This window comes from Hippopotamus amphibius, chromosome 15 (genome assembly GCF_030028045.1).
Source record: "Hippopotamus amphibius kiboko isolate mHipAmp2 chromosome 15, mHipAmp2.hap2, whole genome shotgun sequence".
NCBI classification, from domain to species: Eukaryota; Metazoa; Chordata; class Mammalia; order Artiodactyla; family Hippopotamidae; genus Hippopotamus; species Hippopotamus amphibius.
In genome coordinates, this window is record NC_080200.1 from 18,689,356 (window position 1) to 18,706,121 (window position 16,766).

The 16,766-nt window shown below is 41.4% G+C and overlaps 1 protein-coding gene across 1 annotated transcript; it reads right to left on the bottom strand.

Moving 5' to 3' along the window:
* Window positions 1-5,828: 5,828 nt before the first annotated feature.
* On the bottom strand, window positions 5,829-6,839 carry LOC130836285 (olfactory receptor 7C2-like). The gene has a single exon (XM_057708345.1). It carries the CDS (start codon window positions 6,780-6,782, stop codon window positions 5,829-5,831), a length of 954 nt encoding a protein of 317 aa, XP_057564328.1. The 5' UTR covers window positions 6,783-6,839.
* Between the last annotated feature and the right edge of the window lie 9,927 nt (window positions 6,840-16,766).

Consider the following 16,766-nt stretch of genomic DNA (forward strand, 5'->3'; position numbering starts at 1 on the left):
GGGATGTAGCTTGAATCTGGGCACTATGGCTGATAGCATCTGGAGGTTCTGTGAGATTTTGAGCCCTGTGAAGTCCCTTCTACTATGGGTGGAGGCAGTTCCAGCCACCTTGTTGCCACACAACCCAGAGATTGCCTTTGGGTCTTTCTTCAAACAATCTTTCTTGCCATTACAATGGATGGCTGTATAAGAAGCCTTTTCTAGGGGAAACCAAGGATGCAGTGAAGATGACATAAAGATAACTTCAGAGGAACACATTTTGGATTGTTTGTTTGTGTAGGTTGGGGTCCCAAACATTGCAGTGAGCACTTTTCAGGGGGAACTTTCATATTTTGGGGAGTAGGGAAGTCATCAGAAAGGGTAAGGATGAGAGGCTGTTTGGGGTGTTTTTAAATAGGTCAGGGAACTGAGCACCATGTCTACCTTCTAATCTCTGCAAAGAGCTTGGTGGCAATGGGCGGGTTGAGACCCATCCGGTGATGCATCAGAATTTAGTGGCACATTGTGATTGGATGGTTGGGGATTCCTAGTTGGGACTGAATGTAAACTTGAAGAAGCTTGAGTTGCATTGTCGGATCTAGGTGGAATTAACTCACCGCATTGAGAGCATGATGCCTGGCTCCCAAATGCATGCACGGATCACTGTTTATGCCAGGGCCAGCACTTGGAAGAGATATTCTCTCCCACTTAGAATAATGGTAATATTGACTCTTCTTGGGGCCCCATTCTCAAAGCATTGTCCTATTTTACTGCTCCTAATAACCCCTGAAGGTAGGTATATGTCTACCATTCTATAGGTGAGGGAAAGTAGGCTCTGAGTTTATGTCCAAGGGTGTACAGCTGATGAATCATATCTGCTGGACCCCAAAGTCCATTCTCTGTTCAGCAGCCCACGTGTTTGATCAATCACTGTTCTATTAGAGACGTCATTTATGCTAAGCATCCTGGGTAGCCCCATGTTCACAATTACAGTATTTGGGAAGGGGCTTCAGAGGCCACCAGGAAGGGGAGGCATCAACCTCAGGGCCCTAGCAGCTTTCCCGGCAAGCCCAGTTTTTTTTTTTTTAAGTTTTTTTGATGTGGACCAGTTTTTAATGTCTTTAAAAATTTTATTTTCCAATTATAGGTTATTACAGGATACTGAGTTGGAGGTAGACTTTTAAATAATTAATTAATTAATTAATTAATTTTTATTGGCTAGGTTTTGTGTTTGTTGCTGCCTTTGGGTTTTCTGTATTTGCAGAAAGCGGGACCTATTCTTCATTCCAGTGCACGGGCTTCTTATTGTGGTGGCTTCTTTTGTTGCGGAGCTTGGGCTCCAGGTTCTCAGGCTTCAGTAGCTGTGGTGTTTGGGCTCAGTAGTTTTGGCTCAAGGGCTCTAGAGCACAGGCTTAGTAGCTGGGGCACATGAGCTTAGTTGCTTCTTGGTCTGTGGAATCTTCCTGGACCAGGGCTCGAACCCGTGTTCCCTGCATTGGCAGGTGGATTCCTAACCATTGCACCACCAGGGAAGCCCTTAAAGTCTTTTTTGAATTTATTACAATATTATTTCTATTTTATATTTTAGTTTTTTGGCCATGAGGCATGTGCGATCTTAGCTTCCTGACCAAGGATGGAACCAGCACTCTCTGCATTGGAAGGTGAAGTCTTAACCACTGGCCACCAGGGAAGGCCGCCAAACTCAGTGATTTTATAATTCTCCTAGCACACCATGCTAGACATCCAAATTGATGCAGGGGCTCAAATCTAGCCTACTCTTGATCCAGTCTGATCCTCTACTTGATAGTGGATGACGATCTCTTTCATTTTCTATGTGTTTTACCTTTTAGTTTTCCAAAACCGTATATATGTAAATGTACCATTATTTTATTCACTCAGCACCATAGACAATTTCTTCTTTTTTTATTGATTTGAGTACATTTTAAAAATATTTATTTATATTTACATAAAGTTTATACTTTATTTTTATTTTTTAAAATGTTTATTTATTTATTTATTTATTTATTATTTATTTAATTTTTGGCTGCGTTGGGTCTTCTTAGTTGCATCTGGGCTTTCTCTAGTTGTGGTGTGCGGACTTCTCATTGTGGAGAACTTCTCTCATTGCGGAACATGGGCTTCAGTTGTGTCACATGGGCTCTAGAGTGCAGGCTTAGTAGTTGTGGCGCACAGGCTTAGCTGTTCCGCAGCATGTGAGATCTTCCCGCACCAGGGATTGAACCCATGTCCCCTGCATTGGCAGGCAAATTCTTAACCATTGTGCCACCAGGGAAGTCCTCAACTTTTTATTTTAGATTAGTTGTAGATTTATTAAAAAGTTGCAAAGACAATAAAAGAATTCCAATATCCCCCGAACTAGTTTCCTCTAATGTTAAGATCTTATATTACTATGGCATATATGTCACAACTCGTCAACCAATATCGATATATTAACAATTTCTTATTTGACTGTAAATTTGCCCCACCTACCAGAATTCTGTTCCTGGCAGATAGACCTGTCTATACGGACCTGCCTATTTCTAGCATATGTGCACATAGGGAACTCAAGCTTCTGCTCCACAGCTGCTGCCTAGGTTGATTCTTCTGCCCTCCTTCAGCCTCCAAAGGCAGCTGGTTAAATCCCTACTCTTGCATCTGCAATATGAGTTCTTTGAACCTACAAATGTCCATCATTTGGTGGACATCCAACCCGATCCCAACAAAGGATGAAGGGACATATCTGCAATGGTACCCAATGAAAGTTGCTTTGGATGTGTTCCTTATTTTGGGGAATTTGATTTAAGATGCCCTGGGGAAATGACCCCTTGCCTTCCTTTGTCTCTTCTGACACTGCCTCATCTCTCCCTTCCCTCCTGCTTCCCTGTGTTCTCTCTCCATGTGCACTATCATGGCTCCAGCAGCCAGCGTTGGGGCTGCTGGCATCCCCCAGGCAGGTCTGGTCACCGTGGTCATTGTACACACCTTGGTTTGCTTGCTCACTGAAGACATCACACTCATCATAGCTGTGGACTGGTTCCTGTGAGTGCTCTTCAGACTCTGGTACTCTCTCTCCTCGAACCCTGCACTTTCCCTGCAGGACACCCAACACATGGGCAAGGACAGAGTTCTAGAATTTTGGAATGATAAGGGGGCCTTGGGGAATATCCCAAGCCTTGTAGGTCCCAAATTCCATAGAGTTAACCTTGGGAAGTAGGGCAGGGAGGAGATAAGCAATGGGGACTTTACCCACCATCCAGAAAAGCCCTGTTGTACCTGCTTTATGTAGAAGTCACAAAAAAGGTGATCTAACGGGCGACACTGGCTTGCAAATTAAAAAAATTCTCAACTTTTATTTTCTGAATTATTTATGAATTTTTGGCCAGGCCTGAGGCTTGCGGGATCGTAGCTCCCTGACCAGGGATTGAACCTGCACAGGAGGCTGAACTCACTCTCTCCAGCCTGGGGAAGCCCTACACGTTGCTCATGGCACAAGAGAAGGGGGCTTCCAGGGGACGAGGAGGCAACAAGGGTGCCATGTGAGACCCCCCCATCTCTGCTTCCCAGAGAGGAGGGAAGGGGGCCGGGGAAGGGGTTCCTGGGGAAGACCCACTGCCCGAGTGATTGTGCACTGAACACACATATTCTTTCTAGTGTGCTTGGGAAAAGCTAAGGTAAAGGAGCAGGAATGAAAGATGTCTAAGGGGTCTGTTTCTCTAGCAGCATATGCTGAGAAGTTGTAGGAGAGGGATGAGCATGGCAGGGGAGGAGAAGTTTCCCCTGGGATGGGGGTAAGGAAAGCTTCAGGTTCAACAAGGTGTGATTGATCAGCTCATGTACCTCATTTTCTCAAGGAGTGATGGAACTCAAGAAGGTAAAGGAAAACCACAGTATCTCATAATAAAACAATCTCCATGGCCTCTGTGTCGGGAGTCCCCATGACCCCCTTCAGGTTAGATGATTTGCTGGAAGAACTCCCAGAACTCAAAAAAGCTGTGATGCTCTCATTTGTGGTTTATTGCAGTGAAAAGACAGAGATTAAAATCAGCAAAGGCAAAAGGTACTGGCGGCAGGGCTGAGGAGAGACCAGGTGTGAGCTTCCAGTTTTCCTGACCTGCAGAATTGGATGGAGGGCACTTATTTCTCCCAGCAATGATATGTGACAACACGTATGAAGTACTGCCAACCATGGAAGCCCACCTGATCCTTGGCATCCAGAGTTTTTATGAGGGCCTGTCATGTAGGCATAGAGTTCCTGCTGACCTTCACAACTCATTCTTTGGTCCCCCTGGAGGTCAAATGAATACAGCATTGCTCAGGGCCCCAGGTAAACAAAATCAGGCATTCACCATCAACTACACTGTCAGCATAATCTACCTGCCATGGATTAAGGCTCCAGGAAAACAAAGACACTTTCATCAGGCAGAATATTTCAGGGGCTTAGAGGTAATCTTTCAGGAGTCAGTCTAGGCCATTCGTTTCTTTGGGATGTACAGGCTTTGAGCACCATTTATCCTTTGAGTTAACCCTTTATTTTATACACCCCATGGTTGGGAATAGGGGAAGCATCTGCCATGGGGATGAGTAATTGAGATTTGTAGCCCTGACTCTTGACTCCTGGGACTAAGTAGCCTGGACATCCCCATGCTGGGCTCAGTGGGCTCTGTGTCCCCTTACTACACAAGAGCGGACATTGGACTTTTAGCATTGTTTTCTTGCAGCCTAATGAACCAGGTGGGACATTACATGAGACCTTACTTACAGGTGTGGGGAAAACAAAAGTAAACAGAAGGTAACATGATTCTAGCTGCTATAAATAAAACTCAATTCCAGGATCCTTTTGTCCAAGAAACATGACATTAATTTTTTCTAAATCAAATTAAGCTTCATTTGAGCGCTTATCTCTCCAAAGAAGGAAAGGATAGTAAGGCATGGGTATATTTTGAGATGCTCCACCCTGCATTCCTTAGGATCCTAAGGGAACCCTTGAGCATAAGCCATTGAGAGAACTTGGGAGAAGAGCTCCAGAAGTCTTTAATGTATTTGCAGTCACCATGCAGACAAGTATAGTCAAAGTTTGGATATAGTCCATCCCAAGGCAAAAGGCTCCTCCACTTATAAAACGTGCTACTCTACTTTTGACCATAGGTAACTTTTCTTGAGATCCCAGCTTTAAGCCAGAATTTCAGCTTCTAGCCCATCCTTCCATCCCATGGTCAGTGTTCTCTGTCCCCAGATGGCTCCTTTGGAAGCAGGGTATATTAGTTTTCTAGGGCTAAAGTGACAAAGTACCAGAGACTGGGTGGCTTAAACCAGTGGTCCCCAAACTTTATGGCACCAGGGACCGGTTTTGTGGAAGACAATTTGTCCACAAATCGGGGAGGGAGGATGGTTTAGGGATGATGTGAGGGCATTACATTTATTGTTCACTTTATTTCTATTATTATTACATTGTAATGTATAATGAAATGATTATACAACTCACCATAGTGCTGACAGGAGGCAGAGCTCAGGTGGTAATGCGAGTGATGGGGAGTGGCTCTAAATACAGATGAAGCTTCACTTGCTCGCCCACCACTCACCTCCTGCTGTGGAGTCTGGTCCCTAACAGGCCTCACAGGGTTGGGGACCCCTGGCTTAAACAACAGAAATTTATTTTTGTTTTGGAGGTTAGAAGTCTGAGATCAAGGTGCCAGCAGGGTTAATTTCTTCTGAGGCCCCTCTCTCCTTGGCTTGTAGAAGGCCATCTTCTCCGTGTCTTCAGGTGGTCTTCCGTGTGTGTGTGTGTCCTAATCTCCTTTTCTTATAAAGACACCAGTCAAATTGGAGTTGGGCCTACTTACTTATGAGAGTCATATAAAGGACCTGTCATTGAGAGATGGTGCCCTGCTGAGGAGTCTCGCCAGGGCTCCCTTCATGTCCTTGTTCCTCAGACTGTAGATGAAGGGGTTCAGCATGGGGGTGACCATGGTGTACATCACTGAGGCCACCAGACTTGTCCTGGAGGATGAAGTGGCTATAGAACTAAGGTAGACCCCAAGGCCTGTGCCATAGAACAAGGAAACTACCGAGAGGTGAGACCCACAGGTGGAAAAGGCTTTGTACTTGCCCCTGGCTGATGAAATTCTCAGGATGGAAGAGAAAATCTGAGAATAAGAAAAGAGAATCCCAGAGAGAGGGAAAACTCCCAGGAAAACAGTCACAAAATACACCACTATGTTATTGATAAAAGTGTTCGTACAGGCGAGCTTCAGAACTTCAGGAAGGTCACAAAAAAAGTGTGCAATATTCACGTTTCTGCAGAAAGAGAGCCTCAAGAGGATCAAGGTCTCAAATAGGGAGCCCATAACACTGATGCACCAGGACCCCAGAGTCAACAGTCCACAGAGCTGGGGGTTCATGATGACCGTGTAGCGCAGGGGGTGACAGATGGCCACGAAGCGGTCATAGCCCATCACGGTCAGCAGTAAACTGTCTAGGCATCCAAACACAATGAAAAAAAATACCTGGGTGAGACAGCCTGTGTAGGTGATAACCTTGTTCTGTGTCTGGAGGTTTAGCAGCATCTTTGGGATGGTGGTGGAGGTGAAACAGAAGTCAACGAAGGACAGGTTGGAGAGGAAGAAATACATGGGTGTATGCAGATGGGAGTCTGAGATGATGGCCAGGATGATGATCAGGTTCCCAGTGAATGTGACCAGGTACATGGACAGAAAGAGCCCAAAGAGGAAAGGCTGCATGTCTGGGTCCTCTGTGAATCCCAGGAGGAGAAAGTTTCTAACTCTTGTTTGGTTTCCTCTTTCCATGAGGATGCTGGGTGTGCCAAGAAGGAGGAAAAACACAATACAAAATTTACTCCAAAATAATATTCCCCAGAGTGACAGAAATCTTCTTTAACCAAATCCAGGGAATTCATGAAGCCATTCACTTTGGCTAATGATTGGCCTTGTTTGATGACACACGTGATTACTTTTGCTACCTGGAAGAATTGTATCTAAGTTCAGTAATTCTCAAATTGTAGTCCCTGAAAATCAGCATCCCTTGGCAACCTGTTAGAAATGCACATTTTTTAGGCTCGTCTGACCTGCTGAATTTGATACTCTGGGTGTGAAGCCAGCACCTTGGGCTTCAGGAGGCCCTCCCGGGAATTCTCACACACACAAGTTTGAGGAGCACTGCCCTGGTGCTTGCCTGCATCCCTAAATAATCATCCTTTCCCAGCATCGCTGATGACTGCTCTTGTATTTTCTGCTCAGTGCTTATGGGAATGGGAAATTCCCTCACTCTAGAGAGATCTTCCAAACATTGAGAGATTCTTTCATTGTGCTGCCTTTCTGTCATTTCTGTGTCTTAGATGTTCTGGACCTTGAGTGCTCCTTCTGCTAAAAAATAGTAACTCATATCATCATTAATCGCCATTTACATTATCACTGTTTCTATATAAATTTGACCAAAATTGAATTTCTAAGTATAGGTCCTAGAGTTTCTAAATGTTGTCTGTCTTCACCTAAGTTCATTTTTTATTTTTAGCTTTATTGAAGTGTAACTGATTTACAAAAAATTGCATGTATTTGATATACATATCTTGGTAAGTTTGGACATAGGCATTCACCCCAATACCATCACCACCATCAAGTTAATAAACATATATATCACCTCCAAAAATTTCCCTGTATGCTTTTGTGTTTTTTCTTTTGTGTGTGTGTGGTAATCTATCCTGTAAATTTGTGTGCCATCTATCCTCCTCACATACTGTAAATTGTTCAATATTGTATTATTAATTATACCGACTCTATTGTATACCAGATCTCTAGAATTTATTCATCTTGCATAACAGAAACTTCATCCACTACGAATTTCCTTATTTCCCTTCCCTTCCATCTCCTGGAACCAACATTCTATTCTCTGCTTCTATGAGGTTGATGATTTTAGATGTCTCATGTAAGTGGAACCATACAGTATTTGTTCTTTTCTGTCTGGCTTATTTCACTTATAATAATATCCTCCAGGTTCATCCAAGGTGCCACAAATGGCAGGATTTCTACATGGCATTTAATGTATTTTATGTTTACAGTCTTTAGTAATGATATTCTTCCATATTATATCTCTGATATTGCTATTATATTAGGAAAACTGTAGTTTTTTCCATACTTATAAGGCAGTGTGTGCATTTTCTGTATTTTCTTATTAATCTTAAGATATTTTTCTAATATTTACATACTTTCTCCAAATAATATTAATTTACAACTCCTGTTTATCTTTAGGTCTTATTGCATTGGTTTGAAATTCCCCAAAGCTGTTCAAATTTATGTTGGTTGAGTTGGAATTCTTATTATTTTTCCTTTCTTTCAAGGGAATAATTCTAGAGTTTTGTAATTTAACATGATGTTTATCATAATATAGGATATATCTGTATGCATTTTTATCAACTTAATTTGCATTTTTTATTCCTAGATATATTAGAGGGTCTTTTAAAGGTACAAATAAGTGTTTCCCAATTGATTAACAATTTAGAAAAAATAATGTTAAAGCCCATCTCCATATTCCCTAATAAGTTTCAAATGTTACCTGTGGAGTCAGGGATTGTATAAGCTATTGGAAGAAGAAAAATAAAATACATAGATAATATATATGTGAATATATGTAATCTTTAAAAGTAGATGTTCTCTCTGAATATAAAGTCTTTGATAGAAATAAGGGAAGAACAGATCAATAATTGGAGCATAAGATGAAAAATTATTAATGAGAAAACGTGCCATGCAGAAAGTTGGAATGCAAAAAATAATCTGTCTGACTTATAAAAGTGAATCTCTTTAACCTATAAAGCCTTAATTATAAATCATAGAAACATTAAGGCATAGGATATTAAAAATTCATAAAATGTATACAAAGCGTAATAAATGTTTGAGAGTTTTTTCCTAGTATTAGTCTATGAGGGTGAAAGTAAAATAAGATACCATTGTCACTGAGGAAATTAAGAAGCCCTTTTTTAAAAAAAGATTAACAATGCAAATTTCATTGGAAATGAAAGAAAAATAGCATGGAAAGAGAAATAGCATTTCAGATATTGCTATGAGATGATAATTGACCTGCTTTTCTGGACTGGAGAAATTAAATCAGTGTACAGATTTTTTTATACGTTACCTTTCACAAATCCAAGGAAAATGATCTACAAGATCATTTAGTCTACAATGGTCTACAAATGTGAAGAGGAATCATCTTTGCTTGATAATACGAATCTTGATTTTTAGATTCATTTTCTTCTATCTTTCGAAAACTACAAATGAACACACATGTAGTCTATCCTCAAATTATAGACACAAAGATTTGGAAGACGTTGTTAGCGAAAGTTCCAAGTAACAAACCTAGGTAAAGCAGAAATTTAAGACAGAAGCAGAGTTGATGAATTAAGAAGAAGAAAATTTCTAGAACTGAGGCATTCCAGAGCTAATTCTTGGGCAAAAGCAAGCATACAGGCACAATTAGACAGAAGCCTAATGAATGGGATAAAAAGAAAGAGAATAGAAATGTCTAAAATTAGGAATGAGAAAAACAAATTTAGACATAAGGAAATGTTCAACTTTGCAAGAAAATATTAATTAAAATTCCATGTCAAATACTGGAAAATCTCTATGAAATGAATTCACTTCTGGGAAAATACAAGTGTGCAAAGTTGATTCAGGATGGAGGATAAGAGATCAATAATTAAGGAAGGAATTAAGTAAACAGCAAGACTTACCTCCAAAAAAATGCCTTCGTGTGACTTCAGGACAGGATCAATAGAAGAATTCCCCTTTAAGTATTAAAGAAGACAAGAAAGTGTCACATCACTATTACTGTCAACACCCAGGAAGCTCCTGTCAATGCAAGTAATCAAGAAAAACATGCAAGAGATGTAAGTATAAAAAGGCAATTCTTCGTTGTTTGAAAATGATGATAATGAGTTGGAGGCTGAAAACCTCCTTTGACTAAATACGATTTTCGTGAGGCTGTTGATATAAAACAAATACGTAAAAACCAGTAATCATTTTAGAGTGACATTCTGTGGCACTCAGGATATTCTGCAACCATGGCTTCTATTCAGTTTTGAAACATTTTCATCACTATGGAAACTCTCAGTACTATCTTTGTAACTTTCCTGTATCCAAAATTATTCAAAAATAAGAATTAACATAAAAAGTGGGTGCAAGAGAAACCCCGTCCTGCAGTGTTCATATGTACATTTAAATCTCTCAGAAAATAGATCACAATCATTCCACATGTTAACAAAAATATAAATCTCTTGGGACAGGGCCTGGAAACTTGCCAATACCCAATAAATAAGCCCAAGTTACTTGACGACCTCCATGTGTCAAGTATTTGTGCTGTTTTATAGGCTTTAGCTCATTTTATCATTATCCTTATTGTTTTGACTTAGCAAGTGAATATAAGTTTACAGTAATACAACGGTAATAATTAACATGTATAGATGCTCTCTGGTTGATGGAGACAATTAGAAAACTTCCTGTGCATTATCTCCTTTAATTTAATTTTCAGGTTAACTTTATGAAGTGGATACTACTATTACCCTCACGTTACAAGTATGAAAACTGAGACACAGAAACATTAAGTAACTTAATATCACAAGGTGTATGAGTAGACTTGTAAGTGTTAAATAGGCAGAATCTCAGGGAATGTTTCTTGTTGAATGAGGGAATGAATAGGAGTTGATAGATAAAAGAATATAAGAGAATCTGATGGAGAATTGAGGCATTTGGCTTCTGAAAGATGGTTGGATAAGAAAGTCAGGGAAGTTGTTGGGAGCTGAGAGATCAGATTCCATAAGGAAGGTGAGAGCTCCCTGGTATTTGGTTTCAGAAGAGAAGAAGGAAGCTGACAGGAAGAGAGATTGCGAGAGCCTCTGGAATTGAATTGTCTAGAATGTTTTAGTAAACTGACTCTCACCACCACAATATGCCCACTTGTGCCACCAAAGTTCATACTCTGAGAGGTCTGCCTGCCTCCATACCTGTTTCACATAGCAGGTACTCTACTGTCATTGCTGAGCTTCTAGTTCCCTGGTTCCTTTATTTCCTGCGTGATGGATGTTCAGCTCTGCTCCAAGGAAATGCAGGGAGGTGGCATCAGGCATCTGTGCTCTGAAAGGTCACAGTTGAACTCCCTCCTCCAGACAGTGCAGCTGTAGTGAGAGGAGTAAGGGGCATATTTACCATTTCTGTGGCTTCAGAGGTTGAATTCTCACAAATGCTCATGAAATTAATTGTTCTATCGTTGCTCTGTTCTCTGATTAGTTCAGTTCCCATGAGTGATGAAGCCAAAATAGAAATGAACTTCTTTTCTGCTTGTCTTGCACCCATGGGAGCATCTCGGATGCCAGATATGCATATGCCTTCCCCAGTCCCCTTAGCCATGGTGTTCTTTTCTCCATGGGTCTGACTTCCATTGTCCTTTCCCATGAGCATTTCCTCAACATTTGAGGTGGAATTTCTTTGTTTATAAAGGGTGTGATGGCACAGTTTTTCAAGACCATGTGAATCTCAAGCATTTGGAGTTGTGAACAGGGATCTGGGTCACACCCAACTACCAACAAAATCAGTCCAAAGACTTTGCCACAACTTCTGCTCTTACTATTGAAGGTGAAATCTGGAGACAGTCCCAGGCACAATAAAAGCAATAGTGGGAGAGGTGGATTGGCTGGCGGTACAGGCAGACTCTGTGGGTATATATGGATTTTCAGAACTTGACTTCAGGGTCAAGTCCATTGGATGGTCCTCAGTATTCTAGTTCAGAGAGAACAGACTATTTTCATCAATTCACAATGGAGTGACTTTTTACTGTATGATTTCTCTTATATGTGAAATCTAAAAATTAAAACAAACTGGTGGATATAAGAAAAAAGAAACAGACTCTCAGACATAGAGAATAAACCAGTGGCCACAAGTGGGGCGCATGAAGGGGGAGGGGGAAAACAGGGGCAGGGGATTAAGAAGCACACATCACTATGCACAGACTAAATAAGCCACAGTATATACTGTACAGCACAAGGAATACAGCCAATATTCTGTAGTAACAGTAAATGGAGTATGACCTTCAAAAATTGTGAATACTATGCTATACACCCAAAACTTATATTGTAAATAAAATATACCTCAATAAAAAAAAGAACAAAAAATGAACACTGGTGTACAAGGAAATGACTTTTATAACTCAAATCAAATATTAAAATATTTCCAAGATATAAGAACAGTAGAATACTGGTTTTTGCTCCAACATCACCTTTTCAGGGATGTGTTCCCTGCATATCCTGGTTAAAATTACACATGTACACTTTATTAGGCTGATGCATTTTGCCATTGAACCATGTGCCTTAGTTTGTATTTCACTTATTCATCTTGCTTATTGCTGACCTCCCTCTACAATGTAAACTCCGTTTGAGCAGATTTTTTTCTATTGGAAATTCTATTAGGTCTCTAATACGTCATAAGTGCTCAATAAATATGAGCTGAAAGAGTGAATTCATGGAAGGCTCTGTAAACAGTCTTGTGCAAAGTGCCTTTTTGCCCATTAGTTTGATCCTCATGATATGCCCTGAGGTGGATAAAATTATCATGATGATTTTAGGGAGGAAGAAATGGAAATTGAGGCAGGTTAAGTTACTTGCCCAAAGTCACATCTTACGAAGAGGTGGATTCTTGAATCAGAGTTGTGAAGTGCAGAGCACAGAGTGGGAGGAGGGATGGATGAAGGGTGGGAGGAAGAAGTGTGCATTTAAGGAGCTGGGCTGGGAAGCAGGGGTACATGTGGGCAATGGTTTGAGATTCTCCTGCCCAGGTAAAGAGTCTGAGTCAACAGCCCCTACCTTCTTCTGCCCTACAATCAGCAATCTCATGATGCCCTCATGTGAGCATGAAGTACTTGGAGCCTATGGGGCTGTGGTTCTCTATTCCCTGTGCCCCTGAAACAGGGCTCATAATATTGGGTATTGGGGAATAGCCTCTTGTTTGATCAATCAGCAAATATTTATTTTAATTTATCTATTGTAATAGAACTGACTTGGTTCCTGGAGCTGAGGATATGGCTGTGAGCAACACACTCCTGGTTTTGTACTGGGTCCCTTTGGCAATCAGATGACACAGCTGACTTGGGAAGTGTCATTGAGGATTTTCTTCATGGCGTGAATTCTTGGTAGTAAGGACTCTACGTGAACTCCCAATAAAGGCTGGCTGGACTGTACTGGACACCATTCTTCAAGGCTCTACTGATGTGCGGGAATTTTCTTGGAGGAAGAAGACAGACTCAGTGTGACTCCTCAGCTGACTGAGGCCCAGGGGCCAACTTCTTGGATTATGTCTCCATTTCTTCAGTAAAAGCAAACTTGGAAAGGGATAGGGAGGGTGGGAAGGAGTTGTGGGAGGGAGTGGATATATATATATAAATAGAGCTGATTCACTTTGTTGTAAAGCAAAAAGTGGCACAAGAGTGTAAAGGAATTATACTGCAATAAAGAGCTAAAAAACAAAAGCAAAAACAAAAACATATGTTGAATGCTTTTTATATGGCAGGCTCTTTGAAGAGACTGAGGGGTGCAGGAAAAAATAAGACATGGTTCCTGAACTCAGGGAGGATTCAGTCTAATGAAGGAAAAAGACACACATGATGATGATGGTGATGATCATGTAGATTACGGTGGTGACAGTGGTGATGATGTTGATGGTGATGATGGTGGTGATGGTGGTGATATTGGTGGTGATGATGAGGGCCATCATTCATAAAGCACTGGCTCTGTGCCATACACAACATTAAATATTTTACATGCTTGACGTCTTTGAATGACATTCCATAATGTCCTACACCTAGCTCCATTACTGCTCTTTCCAAATTAAAATGTTTACCTGCTTATTACAGGTGGCATGAGAGATTTGGGAATCCAGAGAAGGTTATCTAACACAGCTGATGCCTTATAGCTTTCCTTTTCTTTCCAATTTCTTAACCTCTCACTGAATAATTTCAACATCCAAACAGGTGAGCCTTCCATCATCTTCTTTTCAAAGTTCACTGACCTTTGGAATTCTAGCCACCTACCCTTGGGGCCATGTCCTGGACTTTGCTACTACTTAGCCTGCTCTGATGTCTCAAGTATGTGCCTCATGGTCACAATCTCCAATCTCTCCATCCTCTTACTTTACTTCCCCTACACATTTTCTTTAGTTCCATGAGAAGTTTTGCTTCCTCAGCTCCTCTCTTCCCCAAGTTACGGTTTTGCTTTTCCGTTTATGTGTTTTAGTTCAATGCCTCTCAAAATTTATATGCATCCTAATCACTTGGGGGTCCTGTTAACAGGCATATTCCAATACAGTGGGTCTGGGTTGGGGCTTGAGATTCTGCATTTCTAACAAGTTCTGAGGTGGGGTTGATGCTGCTGGTCTAGGGACCACACTTGGTAACATGAGCTTCTAGACCAGAGAGTGTGGCACTTTAGGCTTTTGTTTTCTTGAGAGCACTTTTGAAATCTTTTCCCCTTAGTCTTTCTAAATCCTCAACATCAGGGAATTCAACCATCCACTTTATCTATTCCTATGTCAAGGGGTCTGAACCCAGAGAGAGAAAAATCTACCCATTGTGGTGCTTATTGCAGTGGCCACTATAAGATGATGCATTACATTATCAGCTAAGTGTATTTCCACTTTGAAATCTCTTTATATCAGTGGTTCAGAGTCTTGGCTACACACTGGAATCACCCGAGAACATGTACTCCCTGAGGCTCTGACTTAGTTATGGTGGGAGTGGGCTCTAGGCAGTGGTATGTTTGTGAAAACTGCCCAGGTGATTCTACTGTGAATGCAGAGTTGATAACTACCCAGTTATATGGGGGCAACATTATCCATTCCTTATTTCAAGTCTTCACTCAATTTATCTTCCAGGTCCATTCTCCATTTTTCTTCCTTTGTAGAAGGTTATATTGCTTATACCTCAGGGGAGCGATAAGATTCCTGGGTGGGAATGGACCCAGCTTTCTGCTTCCGCAACTCAAATTTATTGTGGTGTACATGCGTCCATGCTTTCTTTCCCCTGATCTCAGTTTAAACGTGGGTCTGTTGCTCTATTCAAAACTCATCCCTCTACCATTCCCAAATCTCATTCCTCCTATCTTCTCATTCTGTCAGCCATTCCATTGCTTACTTGCATTTTCAACTCCATTGCCTCTACTTGACCTTTCTCTGTAGCATATGAAGTCATGCTGATGTCTCTCCCATATTATAAAAATGAAGACCTTTGCCTGGAATGCTAATGATCTCAGGGAAACTGGACTCAGTGCCCATGCTCTTTTGTGGAGCATCCTATCCTCCCCAACAGCTGTCTGCCCGTCTTGGCTCCATAGGGATTGCGGATGAAGGCAGGGACCACAATGTCATGCAACATTGCACAAAGCTGGCTTGGTTGGAAATACTGATAATAGGAGCCATCAGCAGGATGGGGGTCTCACTTTTTTAGGGGTTCTGAGAGACCACTTTGTGAGTAAGGAAAACTGACTGAACTTGAGTCCCAGTGGCTCAGGGGACATTCAGGGATACAGTTTAAACCTGGGCACTATGGCTGATAGCATCTGGTGGTTCTGTGAGATGTTGAGCCTTGTGTGAAGTCCCTTCTGCTATGGGTGGAGGAAGTTCCAGCTACCTTGTTGCCACACAACCCAGAGATTGCTACTGAATCTTTATTCTAACACTCTTTCTTGCCTTTACAATGGATGGCTGCATGAGAAGCCTTTACTGGGGGAAACCAAGGATGCAGTGAAGATGACCTAAAGATAATTTCAGAGGAACACGTTTAGGTTAGGGTCCCAAACATTGCAGTGAGCACTTTTCAGGGGGAACGTTCACATTTTGGGGAGTAGTCATCAAAAAGCATATGGATGAGAGACCTTTGAGGGGTGTTCTTAAATAGATCATGGAACTGAGCATTCCTTCTAGCTTCTAAGTATGCAAAGAGCTTGGTGGCAATGGCCAGCTTGAGACCCATCAGGTAATGCTTGAGAATTTAGTGGCACATTGTGATTGGATGGTTGAGGATTCCTAGTTTGGACTGAATGTAAAGTTAAAGAAGTTTGAGTTGGATTATTGGATCTAGGTGGAATTAATTCATCCCATTGAGAACATGATGCCTGGCTCCCAAAGTCATGCATGGATCACTGTTTATGCCAGGGCCAGCACTTGGAAGAGATATTCTCTCTCACTTAGAATAATGGTAATAATGACCCTTCTTGGGGCCTCATTTTCTAAGCATTGCTCTATTTTACTGCTCCTAATAACCCATCAAGGTAGGTATATGTCTACCTTTCTATAGATGAGGGAATGTAGGCTCTGAGTTTATGTCCAAGGGTGTACAGCTGATGAATCATATCTGCTGGACCCCAAAGTCCATTCTCTGTTCACTAGCCCATGTGTTTGATCAACCACTGTTCTGTTAGAGATGTCATATATGTTAAGCATCCTGAGTAGCTCCATGTTCACGATTATAGAATTTGGGAAAGGGCTTCAGAGGCACCAGGAAGGGGAGACGTCAACCTCAGGGCCCTAACACCTTTTCTGGCAAGCCCAGTGTTTTGTTTGTTTTTTAATTTTTTTTTTGATGTGGAACTTTTGTAAAGCCTTTATCAATTTGTTAAAATACTGCTTCTGATTTATGTTTTGTTTTTTTGGCCACGAGCTGTGTGGGAACTTAACTCCCCAAGCAGGAATGGAAACCACATCCCCTGCATTGGAAGGAGAATGCTTAACCACTGGACCACCAGG